Source organism: Plectrocnemia conspersa, unplaced genomic scaffold (genome assembly GCF_051122295.1).
Source record: "Plectrocnemia conspersa isolate PC_06_02 unplaced genomic scaffold, ASM5112229v1 ptg000010l, whole genome shotgun sequence".
Classification (NCBI taxonomy): Eukaryota; Metazoa; Arthropoda; class Insecta; order Trichoptera; family Polycentropodidae; genus Plectrocnemia; species Plectrocnemia conspersa.
In genome coordinates this window covers 8,832,852-8,854,321 of record NW_028277174.1, presented here as the reverse complement: position 1 = coordinate 8,854,321, position 21,470 = coordinate 8,832,852, and the positions used below count along the sequence as shown (strand labels likewise).

At 28.4% G+C, this 21,470-nt stretch overlaps 1 protein-coding gene across 10 annotated transcripts in view; it reads left to right on the top strand.

Annotated features, from left to right (window-relative positions):
- The window catches only part of Stacl (SH3 and cysteine-rich domain-containing protein), a 256,042-nt gene that overhangs the window by 52,582 nt on the left and 181,990 nt on the right, over positions 1-21,470 (top strand). For 8 of the 10 annotated variants that reach the window (XM_088194606.1, XM_088194603.1, XM_088194605.1 and 5 more), the window contains exons 2-3: positions 5,276-6,333; positions 8,667-8,849. In XM_088194606.1, the coding sequence (XP_088050732.1) occupies positions 5,607-6,333; positions 8,667-8,849 (910 nt within the window). In that variant the 5' untranslated portion in view covers positions 5,276-5,606. The remainder of the gene's footprint in view (positions 1-5,275; positions 6,334-8,666; positions 8,850-21,470) is intronic. The other 2 variants (XM_088194609.1, XM_088194611.1) reach the window with 1 other exon arrangement.

Genomic DNA, 21,470 nt, shown 5'->3' with positions numbered 1-21,470 from the left:
ATTGCCTAGTAACGGCAAAGATTATACATTTTATTTATTTATATAAAAGTTTAATAATGAAATATGGCTTATTATAATATTTTTTAATACTGCTTAACTATAAAAAGCTTTAAAAAATAAATATACTAAAAAAGTTTTTTACAAACCCTTTTAGCCCTCAATCTTAATATTATAACCCGTGTACTTTTAAACCAAATTATCTGTAAGAATGAATATATACAGTAAATATAATAACCGTTTTTATATTGCATTATATTATATAACTAGTTATCGAGCGAAGCTATTAAGTGTGCGAATACCGGATCCTAAATTTAAAGTTAAAATCCATGGTAAGATAAAAATTATTTTAAGGTTGAAAAAAATATTTAGAAAAAATCTTGAAATTGTATTCAAAAACCTTAAAATTTAAAAAATATTTAAATTAGTGTTATATAATTTTGTGTAGTTTTCTTTGAAAGGCGTCAGTTAGAGGGATTTTTGCAACCCTATGTGTTTAGTAGTTGGTTGTTAATGAATAGTACTTTGCCCCTTTTTGTTGGATATGTTTTTTAAAGCGAAATTTTAAAAATTCTCTAAAAACTATAACTTTAAATTGTCAACGTTAACCAAAGTTTAAGTAAGTATAGTGATTCTAATACGAATCCCCATTATTTATATTATATTTTAAATCCCGTATAAACTAAAAATATTTAAAAAAATTTTTTTTACATAATTTAATAAGTGTTTTACAATTTAAATTGATAAAATCAATTTCGTATTCAATTTTAAAGCGCGCTGAAAACCGAAATTTCTCTTTCAAATTTGCTTACATGTGACAGCTCTTTTATCATCTGACAAGCGCTCGCTGTGCGTAGTTCTGTGCAATTAAATAAACAGTGATGTTATAATCACAGCATTTTTCTTACAAAGTGTCAATTGAAGATGATTCAAAGTCATATAGCAATTGAAATTATAGATAATATAATCAAAACTATAAATTATAAGTGTGCCTGTAGGTGTTTGGTTATATGAATAATATATCACGGTTATTCTAACAAAATTACTATTGACTTTCTAGGATCAAATATTAAAAGACAAACAGCGGGGATTTGGCAATTAAAAGTATACATACCAAAGTTAATTAAACATATTACAATGCTAGTAATAATGAAAAATCTCGTATTAGTGTAAACAAAAAGTTACATTTTACCCACTATATAGTATCGTTTACAGTTAATTTTCAGAAGCTATGATAGATCTAATAACATTTACGTATGGCAAACAATTAAAATATGACATATTGCGACAATTTTGAAGGAGATGAAGAGATGCCAATCTACGTGTTTAATCCTCTACAATAACTTCCATCAATTTTGTTCTTCCGTTGTCGCTTAAATTTAATTTATAGATTATATTTGTAGTAATAATGTGTTGTTTTATTGTTTTTAATTAATTTTTAGAAGCAATGATGGTACAAGTTGATGACCTATATAGCTACAAAGTAGAATTGGTATATATAAACAACGAGTGAATCTTCTCATGTTGAAGTCACTATCAACAAGTATTATCTCTTTATAAGGAACATACTACATAAGTTTGATGTAACTAAATAATTTGAATTTGGCTATTCCTAAAGAGGAATGATGGCACAGAACAAAAATTGATTAAAAACAATGACGTATACATACTTATTTTGCCACATCGGAATTAAAAATAAGCTACTCTTAGATATGTTGGTTAACGATTATTTCAGGTATGCTGTCACATATTTATAATCATTATAAAATTTCGTCTAATAGATAACATCCAAGAAACTACACACATGTATATTGCGAGTCATCACTCGGAACGGAAAGATCTAGGCTAATTTTTTTTGCTGCAATAATGGTTTTAATTTATTTTTCTGTAACCAAGTTTGTTCAGTTAAATAACCGACTGCATCACAATCATTGTCACGGGGACACGGTCAATTGGGCGACGGCGATTGGGCGACGGTCAAATGGGCGATTCAAAATGGGCGACGGACAAATGGGCGATGGTCTTTTGGGCGACGGTCTTTTGGGCGATAGAATAATAATGCATTACAAATAAATGTGATGTAAATCATGATCTTATAATTAATTAAATAATTAACATAATTTAATAAATATTAAAAAATATATATATATATATATGTATATTATATATATACGTACATACGAAAATATAAGTAATATTTTTTAGAATAGAATTAAAAGATGAAAACATTATTTGGTCTAAACAAAATATAATATACCTACATAAGATATAGTATGTATATATTTACTTATCATTTGTGCTTATTTAATCATAAAATATCACTTAAACAGTGATTTTTTTTATTCAAGAATTTTAGAGAGAGTTACCCGATATCATAAAACACGGGCCCTTACGCGAATTTTTTTTATGTTTTGAGCCTTGGAAACTACTCTGAGAACAAACCTTTGGAATTTCCAAAAATCGCATATTTTACAGTTATCTATTTTAAATTAGATAGGATAGTTATATATAAATATAATAACACAGAACTAACGCTGATAAGTGTTTATCGTGGATTTTGCCCTTTACGCGATTTTTTTATGTTTTGAGACTTATAAATTAGTGTGAGAACAATCTTTTGGAATTTCCAAAAATCGCATATTTTACCGTTATCTATTTTAAACTGAATAGGGTGGTTATATATATATAAATATAAAAACCTAGAACTAGCGCTGATAAATGTTTATCGTGGGTTTTGCCCTTATCGCGAATTTTTTTTATGTTTTGCGCCTTGGAAATTAGTGTGAGAATAAACTTTGCGAATTCACAAAAATCGCATATTTTACAGTTATCTATTTAAAACTAGATAGGGTAGTTATATATAAATATAAAGACTCATAACTAGCGCTCAGTATACTTTTGAATTTTGACTGAAAATGTTCGCAAAAAGTTTCGTTGCGTCTTTGAAAATTATTTTTGTCGTGGTTTTAAAACACTTTGTCACAGTGTCATTGTGTTTTTGGTAAAAAATTCAGTACAGCAAGAAAATAAGTATGTGTCTTTTTATTCACATGTGGGTTATATTTTATGTGCTATTTATAGATAATTGGTTTTTATAGATCATTGTTGAGAACGACTAATTTGAGTTACCACAGTTTATATTCTTCATAAATGGATAATTCAGGCATATTAAGTCAAAAAGACAAGGAAAAATATGTTTGGAATGGATATCTTTATAAAAAGAACAGACCAAAGAATTTTTATAAAAGTTTTGAGGTACAATAGAAAAAATATCATAGAATATTTACATGGTATTGTATATAATTATAATATGAGTTAATAATTTGAAAATAAAATTGTTTTTAGCATTTAATATACTTTTTCGTTTTAATGTATATTTTATTAATATTTACAATAAAGCAAAGCGTGCAAGTTCTTTCTGTCGCCCATATGACCGTCGCCCAAATAACCATCGCCCAATTGACCGTCGCCCAATTGACCGGAATCGCCCATTTGTCCGTCGCCCAATTGTCGCGTACCGTTGTCACGCGATCGTCGTAAAAGATAGTTTCCCCAAATATCAATAGATAGAAAAATACGTTTTATTATCATTTATACGGTTTGATCGACATTAACCGCAATCTTCATGCGTACTAAGTATATATTACATGTTCACTCTTAAAATATACCTTGTTCAGTAAAATCTAACGTTTATGTGCATTAAATCGGAAGCAATGATAATGTTTATATATTATAAAATGAAAAACTCACATTTCGGCCTCGGAGCCCGTCAATTCAAAATTTAAAGATTTCATTACGAAGATTGTTCTATGGTTGTTATCTAGTTTAATCAATGTATTCTTATAATCCTTACACATATGTATATATTTTATTTTCATAGTTATAACATACCTAGTTAATTTGCAATCCAATTATTTATATTCAGTCAAATCAAACAACGCACATGATGAATTAATGAAAATTATTGTCGCGTAGCAAAATTTTATTTATAAATAATAATTATTTAAAACGGTTGTCACGTTGATGTCGGCCATCTTGTTTTATATTTAAATGCTTGTTTTTCATTGGTCGAAACAACCAAATGCATTACCAACGGCTCGAAAAAAAAATTTAAATATATTTCCTTTGTTTAAGTGTATTATTATACACCGTTCATTCAAATTTTATTAATTTTAGGATATAAATAATATCATATATATATATATATATATATATATATATATATATATATATATATATATATATATATATATATATATATATATATATATATATATATATATATATATATATATATATATATATATATATATATATATATATATTTAATGATGAAAAACGGCCTCAGCAAACTTCCTCGAGGAAGCCAGCTATAATTTTGCACGGTATCGAGTGTTTATTATAAGGAAAGCAACATAGCTCTAGCTTTCAATATTAAATGCAGCAGATAGTCGGGGGACTTATGTATTATACTTTTATGTAAATCAAACCGTAATGCCGCATCGGATGGAAGGTTTTTTATATATCTAGCGCTAGATGTTCATATTATACTTTACAATAAAAATGTATAGTCACTTAACCATTAAGATAATATAACGCGATTGGTTTTTACGGTGAAACTGTTCGTTAATAATTTTAATCCCTAGACATATTTTTTAAATATTATATGCTGAGCCGGAACGGACTAAAATAAACACATTTTTATTATATATATAAATATAATTTATTACACTTGATTTATGATTCACATTATAAACGTGAAAAAATATTTGCCTACCATGTTTAAAAAGCTCGTGAGATGGAAGTCCACAACCTTGTCATAAATTCACGGTTAAACAATGAAATATCACAGTTGTTAATCACATTGCTTTCAGATTCAATTGTGATTTATTGACAGTCTCGAAACACTTGTATTGGGTCAAGATCAAATAACAATTACAAGCACCCGTCGAACACAAAAATGATTAATTGTTGTTGAAAATTCATCAAATAAATACTACAAGATGCGTTGCCTTGGATAATTTCAATAATTTGCGTATACCTATGCATGTATTGTATAAATGTACTATAAATTCACAATGCTTATATAATTGTTGTATTTCGTATATACATGATGATCGATAATATAGCCTACATTATAAATGTGTTTTATGATATAAATTAAAAAATTCATATGATGTGTTTAATATTGATCAACTTGTATATATATATATATTTTATGTTTCTCTTTCTTTCTATACAGCTCTATTGTAAAACGAATGATACTGTTTTTCCACAGTTCGCCCGACAAGCATGGAAACCGAGTGAATTTGAAAGTTTAACACGTAACAGTGAAACAATCATGGTTTTGTACGGCCGCATAGGAACACTGAGGAGGCGTTTTAAAAGATTGCTTCCGTTGAGCACTGCTGCGATAGCATGAAATAACACGGACTAACAGCAATAAATTTAAGAGAATATAAAAAGAAAGCAAGGGTTGTCGGTCGGAGTCGTGAGAAATAACAAGAGAGAGTTTTGCGCGCCGTACTTCTTGGAATACATCGACAAGGCTTCTGAGAGAGCCGCAGGAGGCGAGCTGGCCATACTGGCGCGATGCCGTCTCCCCAGGAATGTATGTAATATTCCCAGCAGACGAAGTAGTCTATTTAACCTACGGCATCAATTCGCCCCCCGTGAGGCCCCGTCCTACATTGGACCATCTGCTAGAGCCCCAGGTATCGCTGAGGCCTCCAACCCCCGAATCGCCGCCCGCGTCCACCACGGAATCCACCAGGAACAGCGACATCTTCAACTACACCGGTCCTGATGTGAACGCCAGTAGAACCACCTCCCCTCCCCCATCCAGACCCCCCTCCGTCATCCTAAACCACAAGAGCAACACCCTAGAGAAACCCAAAGAGAAGAAGCACAGATTCCCACTTCGACTCAAGAAGTCCGAAGATCCGAACTTCGGGAGGACTGTGAGGAGTCCCCACACCATCGACTTTGAACAGCCAGTACCTCTAGCGACCCCAGCATTCTCTAAGCATAATATCTTCCAACAAAACTTCGACGCTCTGTTCGAAGTATCCAACACCCCAGAGTTTGTAGAGCATATAAGAGTGGTCACTCCGGACCCTCGGCAAGAAACGATCAACGAACAATACGAGGAAGAATGTCCTTTAGAAGACGAAGATGGCAATTGGGAAGCCAACGACGAAAGTTATTTACCTCCGATAGATTACCTAAAACCTCCTTCTCTATCCGCGCCGGCAACGCCAAGATCAGAAAGAAAGTCTTCGCAATCGCGCAACTCAAGGAAGAAACCCGCAATAGACAAATCTTCCTCGCTAGAAGGTTTTATTTATTTTATATTTTGATTTGATTTTGGGTTTGGTTTGGATTGCTTATATCATTCATATAGAGTGCCTAGATAACATAAAAGACCATACAATATCATCTACTAATACAAAAAAATTAGAAGAATTGGATTGGACCGTTTCATGGTGAAAAAAACCAAGATTGTTTCATTTAGCAAAAATTTTAACTAAACTTAATAAAGCGCATGATAAGTAAGTATGATGCGTAATAAATAATAATGCTAATTTATAATTAATACGTTTTTTTTTCGCGTGTACTAATTTATAACATTTAACCATAATATAAGCCTGCATGTTAATTAACGTGTGTTTAAATTGTTCTTTGGTGAAAGATATTACAAAATCCCATTAAAGCGGTTTGCATTGCGTTGTTAAATAAAACCGTTATAATCGAAATTTGTAACCGTAATTAGCAGTTATGAAAGCAGCAAAAAACAGCTAATTATACTTTTAAGGTCATAAAAACAGAGCAGATTTTTATAACGTTAGGGCATATTTGCGTATACGTAGTTGTATTCTATGTTAATACGGAATTAAAAAGCTAATTTAACAACCAAAGCTCTTAGTTTTTCAATGGGCTTTATTTACATTATATTAATGACAATAGTAAGGAGAAAAACTCACTTATTTGCTAAAAATATCATATATTTTATATTTCATAAAATATAAATAACTTTTATAATTATAAAATACCTTTTTATTTTTATTTTATTTATACCTATTTATTTTTAATATGAATTATGAAATATTTTAATACATGGAACATTTTTCTGTTACTGTAATATTTTTTTTGTCGATTTTATTATTTTACACGACCATGTATGATGCGATACATGTCTCAGTTTTTTAGGATTACTGTAGAAAATATTATATATAAAAATAATAGAGCATAATTTTACATATAAATCAGCTTAATGAACCCCGCAAAATAATTTATATAGTTGCTTGTAATATAAAGCAGTTTTATATTGTGTATTAGATTTCAAAAAAAATACTACAAAACTGACTACAGCAATATAGTTTATAAATCAAAAAGATTAAAAAATATTACTAGCCATTAACCACAGCAGTAAAATCATTATCACGAAAATATGAGTAATTTTTGGAATTTCGGCAGTTACAAAGTATTTTTTCCGCATTATTGTGTTTGTTAGCAACAGATTTTTTGTGGCTATGTATCTTATAAATGTCAAAAAAATTAGAATATTAGGTTTTCATAACAAACAGAGCACACAAATAGGCTGTAGGTATTGCAACGGTACAGCGAAGAAAAATATGAATTTTTGTAATCCAAAAATACTGATTAAAACCAGTGTTTTTTAAAATAGTAATTTTTTAATGTTTTTAAAAATTAAAAAATATTTCACTATAAATATAAATAATAGTAAGACAAATATGAGAATAAAAAATAGTTAACATATAAACGGACGAATATTTTCGATATTAATATTAATTTAGATATTAATTCGTGAAATTAGGGTCAGCGATAAAAACCTAATCTGTGTTGATGATGTATCACTAATCTTAATTTTTCAAACACGATTTTAAAAAACTTTTAAAAAACATATGAGATTCCAACTGATGATTTTAAGATAAAAATCGACAATAATTTAAATAAAAAAAATTAATAAATAATTTTTCACTTATAAATCGATTTATTTTATATTTTTGGCAAAAATATAGTTGATAAGACAAATCAAGTGTGATTTGTAATATAAAAATCTGTTTTGTTTTATTTATTGAAAGCGCAATGTATTCGTTATGTATTACTAAATCTGTTCTGTATTATTTATAAGGACCTGATTACACTGGTGCGACGCAGCGTCATTGCGCATGTCGCTGCTCATCCGTTTACATAATAGCGTTTTATCATCTATTTTTGCATATATTTATATTAATACAACTTAAAAAATAATTTGGCGCATGATAATAAATAAAAGATAATGTAGTAAACGTCTTCTAAAATCTGCAATATAATTTAATTTTTCATACATGCCGGTAATTTAAGTAAAAATTTCGTTCTTATCCGACGTTCCATTTTCCATCTTTCTCCATCTTCAATTTGCAAAAATGGAACTCTTTGTGCCAATTTGGAAAATGTAGATGCGTGAATAGATGGCAAAACCCTATTATGTCCCCCGTTTTAACCCTTAATTTTAAGACCCGACCATACCTTTGCGAAGCACGGTAGCGATACACTCAATAATTTGAGTTACAGTAACGCTACCGTTTCTCGCCTCAGTCGAAACAAGACTTAACTTATATTGCGATTAAACACACTAATAACTATTTTATTTTTATATAATACAGAACCACCGACCCAAAAGAAAAGCGGGTTCATATTCCGCATCCGACGGAAGTCAGCAGAGGGTCGCTCGGGGGCAAGGATGGCCTCCGGCCAGGGCGAGGCTGTGCTCCGTGACCTAACGCACCCCAACCTCAACGAACATCTCAAGAACCACAATGCCGTCAGCTTCAAGCTTGTCAAAACAGGTGAGTGAGAAGCTAATTTTCAATTTGCAAAACGGCTCGCGTTAATTAACTGCGCAACGGTTACCGAGCGAGGGGCGTGATCAGCGCGGGTGGTTACCGGCAATTTTGTCTCAGCTACCTTTATCGTTTGTCTTTTCAATATATTATTATATACAAGTATATTTTAATTTTTAATAATAGCAACTATAAAATGATTAAATAAAAATAAATACACATAAACATAGTTACAAAATTTAGCGAGCTAACAAATTGCGTCAACGCTGTACAAATAGATAAAGTTAACAAGAGCATTATCGTGTCTTTGAATTTAAACTCATTATAACATTTTTGGTTGGCAAAGTTAACGCGAAATTCAATTAATCTGCTGACAGAGATGACAAAGATTTTCACTTAACCAACACTAATTCCTCCATATATTATATAATTAGGGAAACGGAAATTTCGCATCTTTTTTTTCAATGTAGTAAATAAAATGTTACATTTTTACATCTATTTCACTTTTACTATATCTGATATAAGAAATCCTAATCATATGTGATTATTTACATTAATGAAGTAATATAGTTGCAACTAATTCAAGAATACCAATATAGTTCTACTTTTATTTCGTTTGAAGTAGTTTCAAAGTAGCAATTAGGAAAATGCCATTTATATAAATCTCAAGACAACGCGTTATAGAACTAACTTTGACCCAAATAGTTAAGCAAAAGAGTAATAGAACCATTTAAATTTATCTACTCAAGTAATACATTTACTATAAATTTCACTTATATTTTATTACTATTTATTGATAAGTATTAGACTCAAAAGAAATCTTTGTGTTTGCTAAATTGTATTTAGATCTAATCATAGAAAGGACATACATCATTGCATACACAAACCATTTTTTTATATTACAATATTACTATTATATTTTCCAGAAAAGTACTAACAATATCGAGATAATCTGTACATTTGGGTTAACTCTTCATAGGAAAAAATCACAAAAAATATGAATTTAATTCTGCTCGGTTCAAAATATAACGAAAGTTTATCTAACGACAATCGGTGCAATATCAAACGACAGTTTAAGGGCCGCATACGGCCCGCGGGCCGCAGGTTGAGTTTTGTTGGTTTAGAGACTTTATTTTTAGAATGAGACTTTGGTTCATATTAACCTTCGCCCAGCTTCTCTATTACCAAAAGTTGAAATATTGCTTTCGCCGTAGAGGATTTTCGGTTATCGGAATTTCACCCACGTACATCTGAGAACAATTTATATACATGTATATATATATATATTATTAGTGTGTGATTTATTATGTATTGTTGCTTTATTAATAATTCAATATTTTCTGTATTTATTTAGAACTTAATTATTTAATTCGGAAATAAACATTTGTATTCCATTAAGTAGCTTATTTAAATAACTTTTATTTACATAAATATTTCAAAGGAATTTGCGTAATCAAATTTATACAATATATTGTTGTAATGTCAAACAATTGTACTAATGTTTTCTATAGATGGTTGTTTGATAATATTTTTTATTTTTAATCACAACAAAAAAAAGTTTAGTTAAAGATCAAGTCACAGTATTATTATTTTCAATATTTTTCATAACGCATTACAGTTTTCCAAATTTCTAGTTTTCCTTTTTAGTGTATCGTCTTACATAAATAATGATGCTTTTTATTTATTAAAGATGTATTTACAATTTTTTTTCTAAATTGCTGTCGTTTCCAAACTAATTAATCACCATAAATCTAAGCGATTTGTTTGTGCGTCCCACGATTTAGATAAATAAGCAATTGGTATAATTTTGGACGTTTGTCTCAGGACAAAGTTGACTCTAGTCACTAATCCAATTCCTTATCTGAGAGAACCACGAAACACGACAAATCGCACCCCATAACTCTGTCTCGTCTTCTTCGGACGCGATAAAACATTTAAAGCAACAGAAACGGGTTCGAGCCCTGATATATATCGAGAGCACTAATATAGACGTTCACTGCACCCACATTTAAGGTCATTTAGCCGATTGGTTTTGCATTAGAACAACGAGAAACATATGTTGCTCAATAAATAGAAATTTAATTAAAATAATGACAGCGGGTGGCTTATGCGGAAAATTGTTAGAAGCTGAGCCATAAAATACGAGCATAGAGTTAATTTTCTAATATAATTAATTTCGAATAGAATTTTTTTTATATTTAAATAACATTTATTTATTATTATTAACAATAGATTTTAGGCAGTATATATGTGCATTTATATATATATATATATATATATATATTTATAATATAATGTAATAAAAAATATTAACTTGAATGTATAATAACTTTATTTCTATAGCTTGCAAAATACCATTTATTTTTTAGACGAATATGTAAATGATAATATATATTTCTTTGCCCTTCGAGGTTTACATATATTTAAATATATATACATATATAGATTTGTAGTAGCGGAGATAGAACGTATGTATATGAACTTCCTGCTGGCAAAGGAAGCGTGTCTTATCTTAATCCGTTCAACGAACTAAGTCCTTTTAACTCCCATACATATTTACGAATAGGTACACCTATGTATGTATGAAAAATATTTTTAATAATTAAGCCTGGACTTGACCTTGATTAATTATTCTCAAAATTAAACTGTAGCGATATCTACACTCAAGTATAAAAATACAAAGCAAGCATAAAATAAAACAGTATCGCCTTCAAAGTCTAATTGGGATGAGTTTGAGTAGTAGAGAAAGCTTTGTTTACTTTAGCGTCGCATTTTTCTCAGAAGCCGTGCAAATCTCCTAAATTAATTGAGGCTATAAATATTTTTTCGCGAGATGCTCGTTTTTGTTTTATATATTATATCGAAAAGCTCGTTTAAGTGTTGAATGTGCTCCTTTCGGTGTTTAAGGACGATTCTCAATATTTTATGTCGCAATGTTAAATGGAAACGAAACCTTAGGCCGTTATTACGGCAATTATGAGATTAAAGGAATAGCAATTTAAACACCATCTCAACGCGAACAAAATTCGCTTATACTAAGGTGACCAGATTTTTAAAGCTTTAATCGGAACGTAAATTTGTAAAATGTTTTGGTAAAAAAAGCATTTATTTATTAGAAATCAGATCATAATGGCTTCGAAAATTCCAATTATATAAAATATAATTATAAAAAAATGTTTACCATTTCACATAAAATATTTCAGCACAACAAGCTTATTGAGAAGTATCGTAGAAAAGCATTTTTTCAAACACTGTCATCCTGATCGTAATAATAAAGAATATGGGACGTAATCGTGACTATCTGTGGGTACGCTACACCCCTTGCTACATTGAGAATATTTACAATGAATTGTATTTTAAAGCTCATAACAAAAGCTCATCTGAAACCTCAGCATCAGCTTAAGCTCAATCTTCCTGAGCCTTAGCTCGACTTTCCCAAGCATAGGCGAATTGAGCTAGTTATTCAATGTCGCAATGTAAATAATAGGATTTTAGAATTATCCCATTTCGTTCGCGATATAAAAATTTTACCATCAATTTTTTAATATGCATACTGTTTAGTACGATCAAAATATTAAGATTGTGGATAATTTTTTACCTTTATTGCCTTTCTGGAATACATTTAAATATATAATATATATTACAAGAAGAGAATTTCATCATTTTTTAATATTCTTAAATATGAAATATACAAAAAGTAAAGAAGTTGCCAAATCTTTTTTAGTTATATGATTTAACCTCTCATTGATTAAATTTATACAATGTAGTGTATGCTCTTTTCGTAAAGTATACATTAAACCTTTTTTACAAAAAATATTATACTTATATTTTTTATTGTTACCGTGATTTAATATATCAACCGATAAGGAATATTTAACCCTTTTGCTTCTGGTATTACATAATTTAAAAAGTATATTAAAATTATTTTTTTATTAATTACTTTATTTTTTAACAACTTAATAGTGACGAAGACAGTTATCAAACGCAAGATTTTACTTTTGAATCTGGAATTGTTCCGAGAAATTCGAATCATTTGGTCACCTTAGCTTATACAAAATAAATGCTGCAGACTTAGCAGATACCTTTTGTTCTTTTGTCTGAGCTGACGTTCAGACAAAATTTCCATATTATTACTCATTCACTGTTAAATAAATGCCTGGCTAAATTATGTCTAATATCAAATTCATAAACTTAATGACAGTATCATGAATTTTACTGAGAGTAATACTATATTTTAATTCATTGTAATTTTTGATTTGCAATACCGAAATATTATCGATGCCCAAAATGTTATTTGATATTCGATAATTAGAGCTTCTACCCTCGCAAAAGTATTTATTACAGTGATATCGAAATTTTAATAACCAATTAAAAGCTCATTCAATATCGCTTAAAAGTTCAACGTTTATTTTATACGCTTAAATTGTCTTGTTGACACAAATCCTACTACCGTAAAAATACAAAAAAATCGATATTGTCGTCGTTAAACTTTTACACTTTAGAACGCAAAGTTTTCGCTGATAATCCGACCGAAGAATTTGCTTACTTTTTGCACGAGGCGGGCGATAAAATTTTATTAACACCCACTTGGGGTTGCACGGCCTCTGCCTGTAATATTCTCTCGCAGTATAAAAATGATATCGGACACGTGAAGAAAATTGCATTAATATCACCCAGGCGAGATGGATGAGCAAATTAGATTTGAGCATCAGGTGCCAGAACAACACAGTTGCAACGATGCGTGCTAAAACATCTCGACTTCTAAACGTAAACTCAAGAGAGGGAACTTTGAATTTTATTAGATTAAATTTTACTTAAGCTAAGATTAAGAGGTGAAAGCTTCGACCTTCCATTTTAACTCAAAAGCCTTAAACTCTGAATATTTAGTTATTATATAAACAATTGTATTTTACAAAGCCAAAAAAGATACAATATATAATATAATACCAAGAAATAAGATAATTAGATAATATTATATTCTTGCAGAACAGTTTGAACGTTTTGGTTTATATTTGTAAGAAGTGTGAACAAAACATTATATTGAAGTCATGGTGAAAAATAAAGGCGATGATTAGTATTAAGATAAAGATTGGTAAGTTAGATTAAAGAAGGCTTTAGATTAAATGTAGTTTAGTGTCAATAAATCTAGATTTTTTTTCAAAGGTTCTCGTTTTACGATCATATCTTATTCAAGGTGCAAACATAGCCAAAGTACGTTGTTGAATAAATAAAGTGATGTGACCCAACCTTTTGGGTTTAATATGTTAATAAAATAAGCATATTAGAAGTAAGGAAATACAAACAGGCAATGTGAACATTGTACCATTTTTAAATAAATAATTTTAAATCTTTTGTATATATGTAATAAATACATAAAATATAATATGAACTGTTTAATTATGAGTACAATTTGCAAAAATATATAAATTTAGTGAAAAGTATAACTTTAAATTATAAATATATGTATATGTGTATATATATTAATGGTATAATAGTTAAATAAAATATAAATTTAATATTCACTTCTACAAAATAAAACTAATTTAATTTAATTATATAGAATTTAGTGTATTAATAACAAAAAATTAATTAAATATGTTAGGTTTCCTTTGAAATTAAAAAGGTAAGGTTTAATATTATATTACGTCGTAAAGAAGTACTATATATGGCAAAGAAAATATATGGATAGATAAATAAATGCTTTGTGCTAAAGGAAATATTATAAATATTAAATATATTTATAAATATTATTTTTATAAAAAAAATATTATTGTTAATCTATTGTAAATATTTGTATAATGCATATTAAGATTTACTTCCTGATGTACAGTACTGATTTTTTTAATTAGGGATTTTATAAAAAAATAAGCTGTATGTAGTATTTTTTTTAAATTTATCTTCCCAGAAATATAAATTTCCGGCAAAAAATATCAAATCACTATTGTTGTAAGTACATTAGCTGTTTAAAAAAAGCACTGTTTACTTTTAAAATATCTTGTAAATTTTTGAGTTCATATGAAAAAAAAATTATAAATGCTCCTTTTTTAAGGGAATTTTTAAGCTCATAATAATCTAAAATAAAAACATTTTATTCTTTGTAATAAATTGACTAATTACAAGAAATTATTCCTTATGAGGGGTTAAAAGAGGCACTTGTTTGGTTAATAATACATTCTTAGAAAAATTATAAAATATAATTCAATTAAAATTGAATTCCCTTAGGACTCCTAAACATGTATATTACTACAAAATATGTATTATATATGAAAGCTTATAACTAAATATCAAGCAAAGAATATTTTAAATCAATTTTTTTTAAAACTGTTGTTTAATTACACTGTGCAATAATTGTGTACTTTTTTAACAACGTAAAAGTGAAAATTTTGCTTTACAAATCTCTTAAAAGTTTCTACTTTTCGTCGCGTTAAAGCATTGGTTGAGATCAGTTGTGTCATTAAATCTCTTAGTCGTTTTAGTCACAAATTATAATATAATAGTAATAATTATGTGAATATGAAAATAAATCTAGTGCTCGCGGGGTCATGAACCATCCGAAATTGCGGCAAAAATAATATAAAATAATAAATTGAAAATAAAAATTAAAAAACTCTTATGCAATCAACATCGCAAGAATACATATATCACGAGATCGATCTTTCACAAAATCAATAAACTATTCCAGAAAATATGTCGAGCGTTCAAGAAGAATGGAAAACAGCATCGAGAAAAACAAACTGTACTAATCCTATAATGGAACATCCAAAGAAGAAAATATTCACCATTTTTCTTCTATAAACAACATTTCATTTTAGTATTTAAGTCTCTTTAAATGTTTTAAAGTACTCCAAAGTACAATATTGGGATCATATATTTTTTAAATGTATATTATTGATAAATCACATTTGATAAGATTTTTTAAATTTTATTCTATGTGGTCTGTAGTTTTACACCTATCTTGAAATATATTAAGAGGGCATTAAAATTCAGGTAGAAGTCTTAGCTTGTCAGTAAGGTTAGGTTGAAGTTTTTACATTTTTTTACTTTTCAAAGTAAACGTAAATTTAATATAATTTAAACAGAGCGTTTAATTTTCTATTTTAAATCGAATTATTGCTACCATTGTATGTTAAGATATAATTCTGTAAACATCAAAAATATCTTTTAACCTTTGTATAAATTAATATTTGTTTTAATTTGTAATACACAATTTCTCTGTGAATTATTTTTTACCCTCTAATATCACTCTTAATAAAGTTTTTAATATTCCTACATTTTTATTATTAATTAATTTTTTTTAAATATTTTTTAGAACTGATATTATTATCTAGTAGCTTAGACTAGAATGTTACTAGTGAAAAATAAAAAATATACTATTACATGGTAAGTTTCCATTTTTTTGACATGATATAATTGTAAATAATACCCATGCTATTCAAAATGAATAGAAATGTATTATTACGTAAATAAATATTTAGAATTAAAAAAAAATATTTCATTATAATTTAAACATTTACTACGTTTAACGCACATTATTAAAATCCTTATCAAAAATATGATTATCTGATTTTTAGTTCGATATTATTAACATAGAATATATTATATTACCTGAAATATATAATACAAAACACGCCCACGTACAGAAGCAATATAATAAATGTTTACGTTAGGCCAATCTCGCTCATTCCCTGTCGTTATCTAACATATATCGTTATCATAAACATGTCGAAGGGCAAAATTACGATTTTCGTCAGCAGACGAATTCCATATTGAGTTCAATCCCTGGGGCACTTTGCCCTCTCCGGATGATTAAAATACATCCCTTTGGGGGTAAATATTTTGCAAGTTCCAACCACCTTCCATTATCAAATAAATTATATCACGGCGATCATCAATCACCTGTGCGTGGGTGAAAAAAACATGCACGAAAACCAGCTCGCTTTTTAAGCCTAAATAATAACAATTTATTATTTATTTATACGTTTTCGAGTGCGACTCTACTTCTGGTTCTATTTGGGCTTTTAAATAGCTGTTCTATATCTCCTTCAGGGATCCCATTTGCCCTGAATTTGCTCCACTTTCTCGCAATAGACATTTTGTCTTGGTACATGTACGCTGTTAATTTTCTCCGGCCTATTTTACATACCACATATGTATGAATATATAATATGCTTATTCAGTAAAATACAGGTGTGGAATGTTACACGTTCAAAATTAAACGCCATCAAATTTAACCAGATTTTTGATGACATATTATTTTCGATTTTATGAAATATAAATATCAGTTGTATTAATTAGTATATAAGTTATTTTAATAAAAATATTATTACTATATTATTTTTTGTATTCATTCGTTTTGTAAAGTCACACAAAATGATTCCCATGGATATGTTACTACACATTTCCAATGTCACAAGTAAATGATATTGATTTTTTACCTCCTTTCTACCTAGCACATAATTATTAGGGTAAAGTAACGGAGTCGATTTAAAACGATGGAAAATTTACGTAGACCTACACGTAAATTCAATTTGTGTTTAAAATGTTTTGTCATTAAATTAATTATTTAATGCGAGTTCCAAAGAGCTTTAAAGTAAATATTTATGTTTGGTGTGGTAGGTATTTTTATACACATAGTACACATACATAGAAATATGTACATAAATTTAAATCAAGTTAATTAGTTGTCACGTTATGAATTATTTCCATATTAATTAAGCTTGACATATCATGCTTAAATTTAATAATGCATAAAGAGCTACGTTTGTAAGAGCTATAAAATAATAATAATGATATTAAATTATAAGTATTGTATACACTTATGTATATTAGTTTATAACTACTGGCACATAATTAATAAAATACAGTTAATACAAAAATTCATGTTTCCTAATAATATTTAGAAAATCTGTACTAGAGCTAATTATCCTAGAAAGACTATTATATATGATAATTTTTTAAATCAAAAACGTTTTATATCCTCTGATTTAACTAAAAGAGATCCTAAATTATTTTAATAAAACAAAGACGATTTATGCCTAAATCTTAATGAACACCCAAAATAAAAATTACTACGAATTTCGTAAGCGTAAAAAAAGTTAACGAAATATTTTCAAGGACCTGACAATAAACTTTAATTATAAAATGTTTGTTTATAATTTGATAGTAATAATTCCTATATTAATCTACAAATAATATTAAAATATCATCATTAGATACTGTCACAAAGTTTTCAAAAGCACCATGATTGTGTTACACATACATACATACTATATAAAATAATAATAATGGTTGAATAATACATTTCAAGCATGATCGTATAATAATATATATTTCCACACCAATTTAGATCCCTCAGTAATTAAAAGTTGGTTTTCATGTTATGAAAGTTTTCTAATAAAGATTGTTTCATATAACAGCTTTCAACGCATAGTATATTCACAAAAAATAATTATAATACCATTAAAATATTTTAAAATAATCCATTTTATTACTATCAATAAATTTTCAATATTCTGCAAACGAAAAAGTAATGTCTATTAAATATTTAAAAAACGAATCCTCGTTAGCGTTAATTACGCAACTTTATCTACGATCTTTAATTTCGATCATTAGCACACATCACCGGACACAAAACATTGTGTTCAGAATGTTGCGTTAATAAAATTCAAACATACTTTATATATACATATACATAAAAACGCGTTTTTATAACTTTTTTCTTCGAAAAATTCTTTGTTAACACTCGCTTTTGTGGCTGGCCTTTGTTCAGAATAAGTTCGAAGATTTTATTCCATGTATTGTACATACCATATATACATATTTTATTTGTGTATCATTATTTCATTCATTCATTCTTGTTGTATCGGTTTTTGAATCATGTATTGTTTGTTTTGGCTTTTGAAGCATTTGTTATATTCCGAATTAGGCTTTTCAGGATACATTTGCATGTATTTTATCATAACATTTTCTAAATAAAAATAAGCATAACCACGCAATTTACACTTACGTAGCCAATTTCTCTACCAATATCCCCCGTGCATCGTAAACCATGTGAATATCGCCTATTAGTTTGTACAACATCGAACCCTTCGTAAATCTAATAACGTACAATATTGTTGACCCAGTGGAAAGCTCCCTGTGTATATTATTATTATTATACAATATACAATGCATTTAATTATGAAAGCGTTTATATTAGTATATATGTATATTATAAAGAAACGCCCCGCAAGCTAACGAAAATTTCATCAAGTTTATTCGAACGTTAAATGATAAAAGTTAAAAATATATTGGATAAATTAAATTAGCATTACAAAAAATCTTATCGTGGTAATTTTACCCCCACATATTTTAAAATAAAAACAAATTATGATGCTTCTAACTTGTAAATAATATGCGAATACGAAACAACAAACATAGCCTCTATAGTGGTTGAAATATTTACTAATTTAATTAGAGTTCTGCTATAAAGATGTTAAAGATCATCAGTAAATATCAAGCATCTTTGGCTCCTAAAATCTGTTTCTAACTATTATTTTATAAACATCTTGTAAGTAAGATAGGTTATGAGAATGTGTTAAAAGCATCCATTAGGGTCGTTATTGCGGCAATACTGTAAACCAACGGCAGTAATTGACGCTTTGGTCAGACGCAAAGTTATAACTTAATAACATAAGATACTTCCTTAATATTATAAGTGTATACAATTTTAGCAATAGATAGAAAACGCATGAATTTTTTTAAAGCTGATTGTGTCAATGAAAAACATTGCATGCAATTAAAGCTTTAATTTATTGTGATTTTATAAAATCAGAGCAAAAATATTTTTCAACTAATAGACCAAGGATTATATGAGAGATTTTTAACAAATTAAGCTGTCATTATAAATGCGAATGGGAGTCAATATATTTTCTGAGATGATGCATCTGCATCACACAGATTTTTTAATAGCTTTGATACGACGTTTGTGTTACAATAATTTCAAGCTACAAACTTAATTCAGTGCAAGATAAAACTACCTTATAAATTGCTCAGTTGAAAAAAAATCCACATAAAAAAATACAGTTCAATTTGATTGTGAACTATAATTATCCCTAAAAACACACCTAAAATAGTTCTTTCTTAGCATGACAACGCGCTTACGTGTACTTATGATATTATTACAACATATTAAAAAAACATTGTGTGAGAGGCAATTCAGTTAGCACCATGGAGCTAGGGCGGCAACATAATGGCGGCGAGAACAGTTACTTATTTGGCGACGCTATAAAACCCTTTAAGTTTCTACTGTGTGCCAGAGTACTATTTTTTTATTGCTCGCGCTAGTAGATCTTTCTAGTCATATTTTACAATACTAAATTATTAGTGGGGAGCACTGTTTAAACTGGCATTTTAAAGCTATACTAGCAATCCAGTAACAGCGGAAGAAGGAACTCGTTTGGTTAAGCGACGGGAGGACGTTTTCTGGTGGGCGTTTTTTTTTACCCGTCTCGTCCAAAAAATTGTAATTTTTTAATACATATATTGTAATTAAGGGTATTAAAAAATATAATCTTATACATCAAACTATATATAATCAAATTTTTACCGATGAAATAAACTATTCTAACAATTAAATATACAACTAGTTAAATTAATAAAACATCCTTATATTCTATAAAATATGAATATGATTTCATTTTAATTAAGTTATAAAACACATGTTATACAGCAAATGCTTTCCCATCATTCACGTTCACGATATTTTCAACGTTTATTGATTTTTAATTAAGTAGTATTTTGATACATAACAGGTATATAAATTATTTATTTAATATCGTCATATCTTAAACAAAACTTTTTTATTTGCGTATGCTTTAAAAATGCTTAGTTTTATTTCTTAATCTCGGATCGTGAACTATTTTTTAGGATTAATTAAAATATATGGTTATAATAATGTAGTAAAACTAATATAGCCCTACGAAAAAAGTGGCAAATAATTGCAATTTTCAAATTGCCATATTACTAAAACTACGCTACTGATAATTATAAAAGTTAGTGTGGGCAATCACCAAATATAATATCAATGAGAACTTTTCGGTCGTAAATATTCAAATTGCGCAAAATCTTTGTCGGCTTTTGCAAAATGCCGTAAGGCATAAAATGATACTTTAGAATTCGTGTCGGCATCAATTCTAAATGAGAATTCGTTATGGTGTGACATTTATATAAACCGATTTAGGATAATATATAAGGATATTTGAAAAGATTTTTTTTAACAAATAATCAAACCACTAATTATTTTTGAAAAAAATATAATAATAACACATGTTAGAAAAGCATATTATCTAAACTATAAATAATTCCTTTTAATACCCTGAAGTAAGCAAAGATGTCAGTAAGAGTCTGTTAAAGATCGAGTACCCAAAAAGCGTGTTAATCGGATTCCGGCACTTTAAGTGTTAAGTAAATTTTATTATAGTGGCATTTATGGCGATAAATTGCTATGTTATGAATCGTTAAATGAATCGTGTAGAATAATATTGTAATGATGAACTCATCAATATAATATAATTTTTTTAAATATCAGAATTTATCTAGTAAAAAGAGGATTCCAGACTACGTTTTGTGATAAAGTGATATTTTATT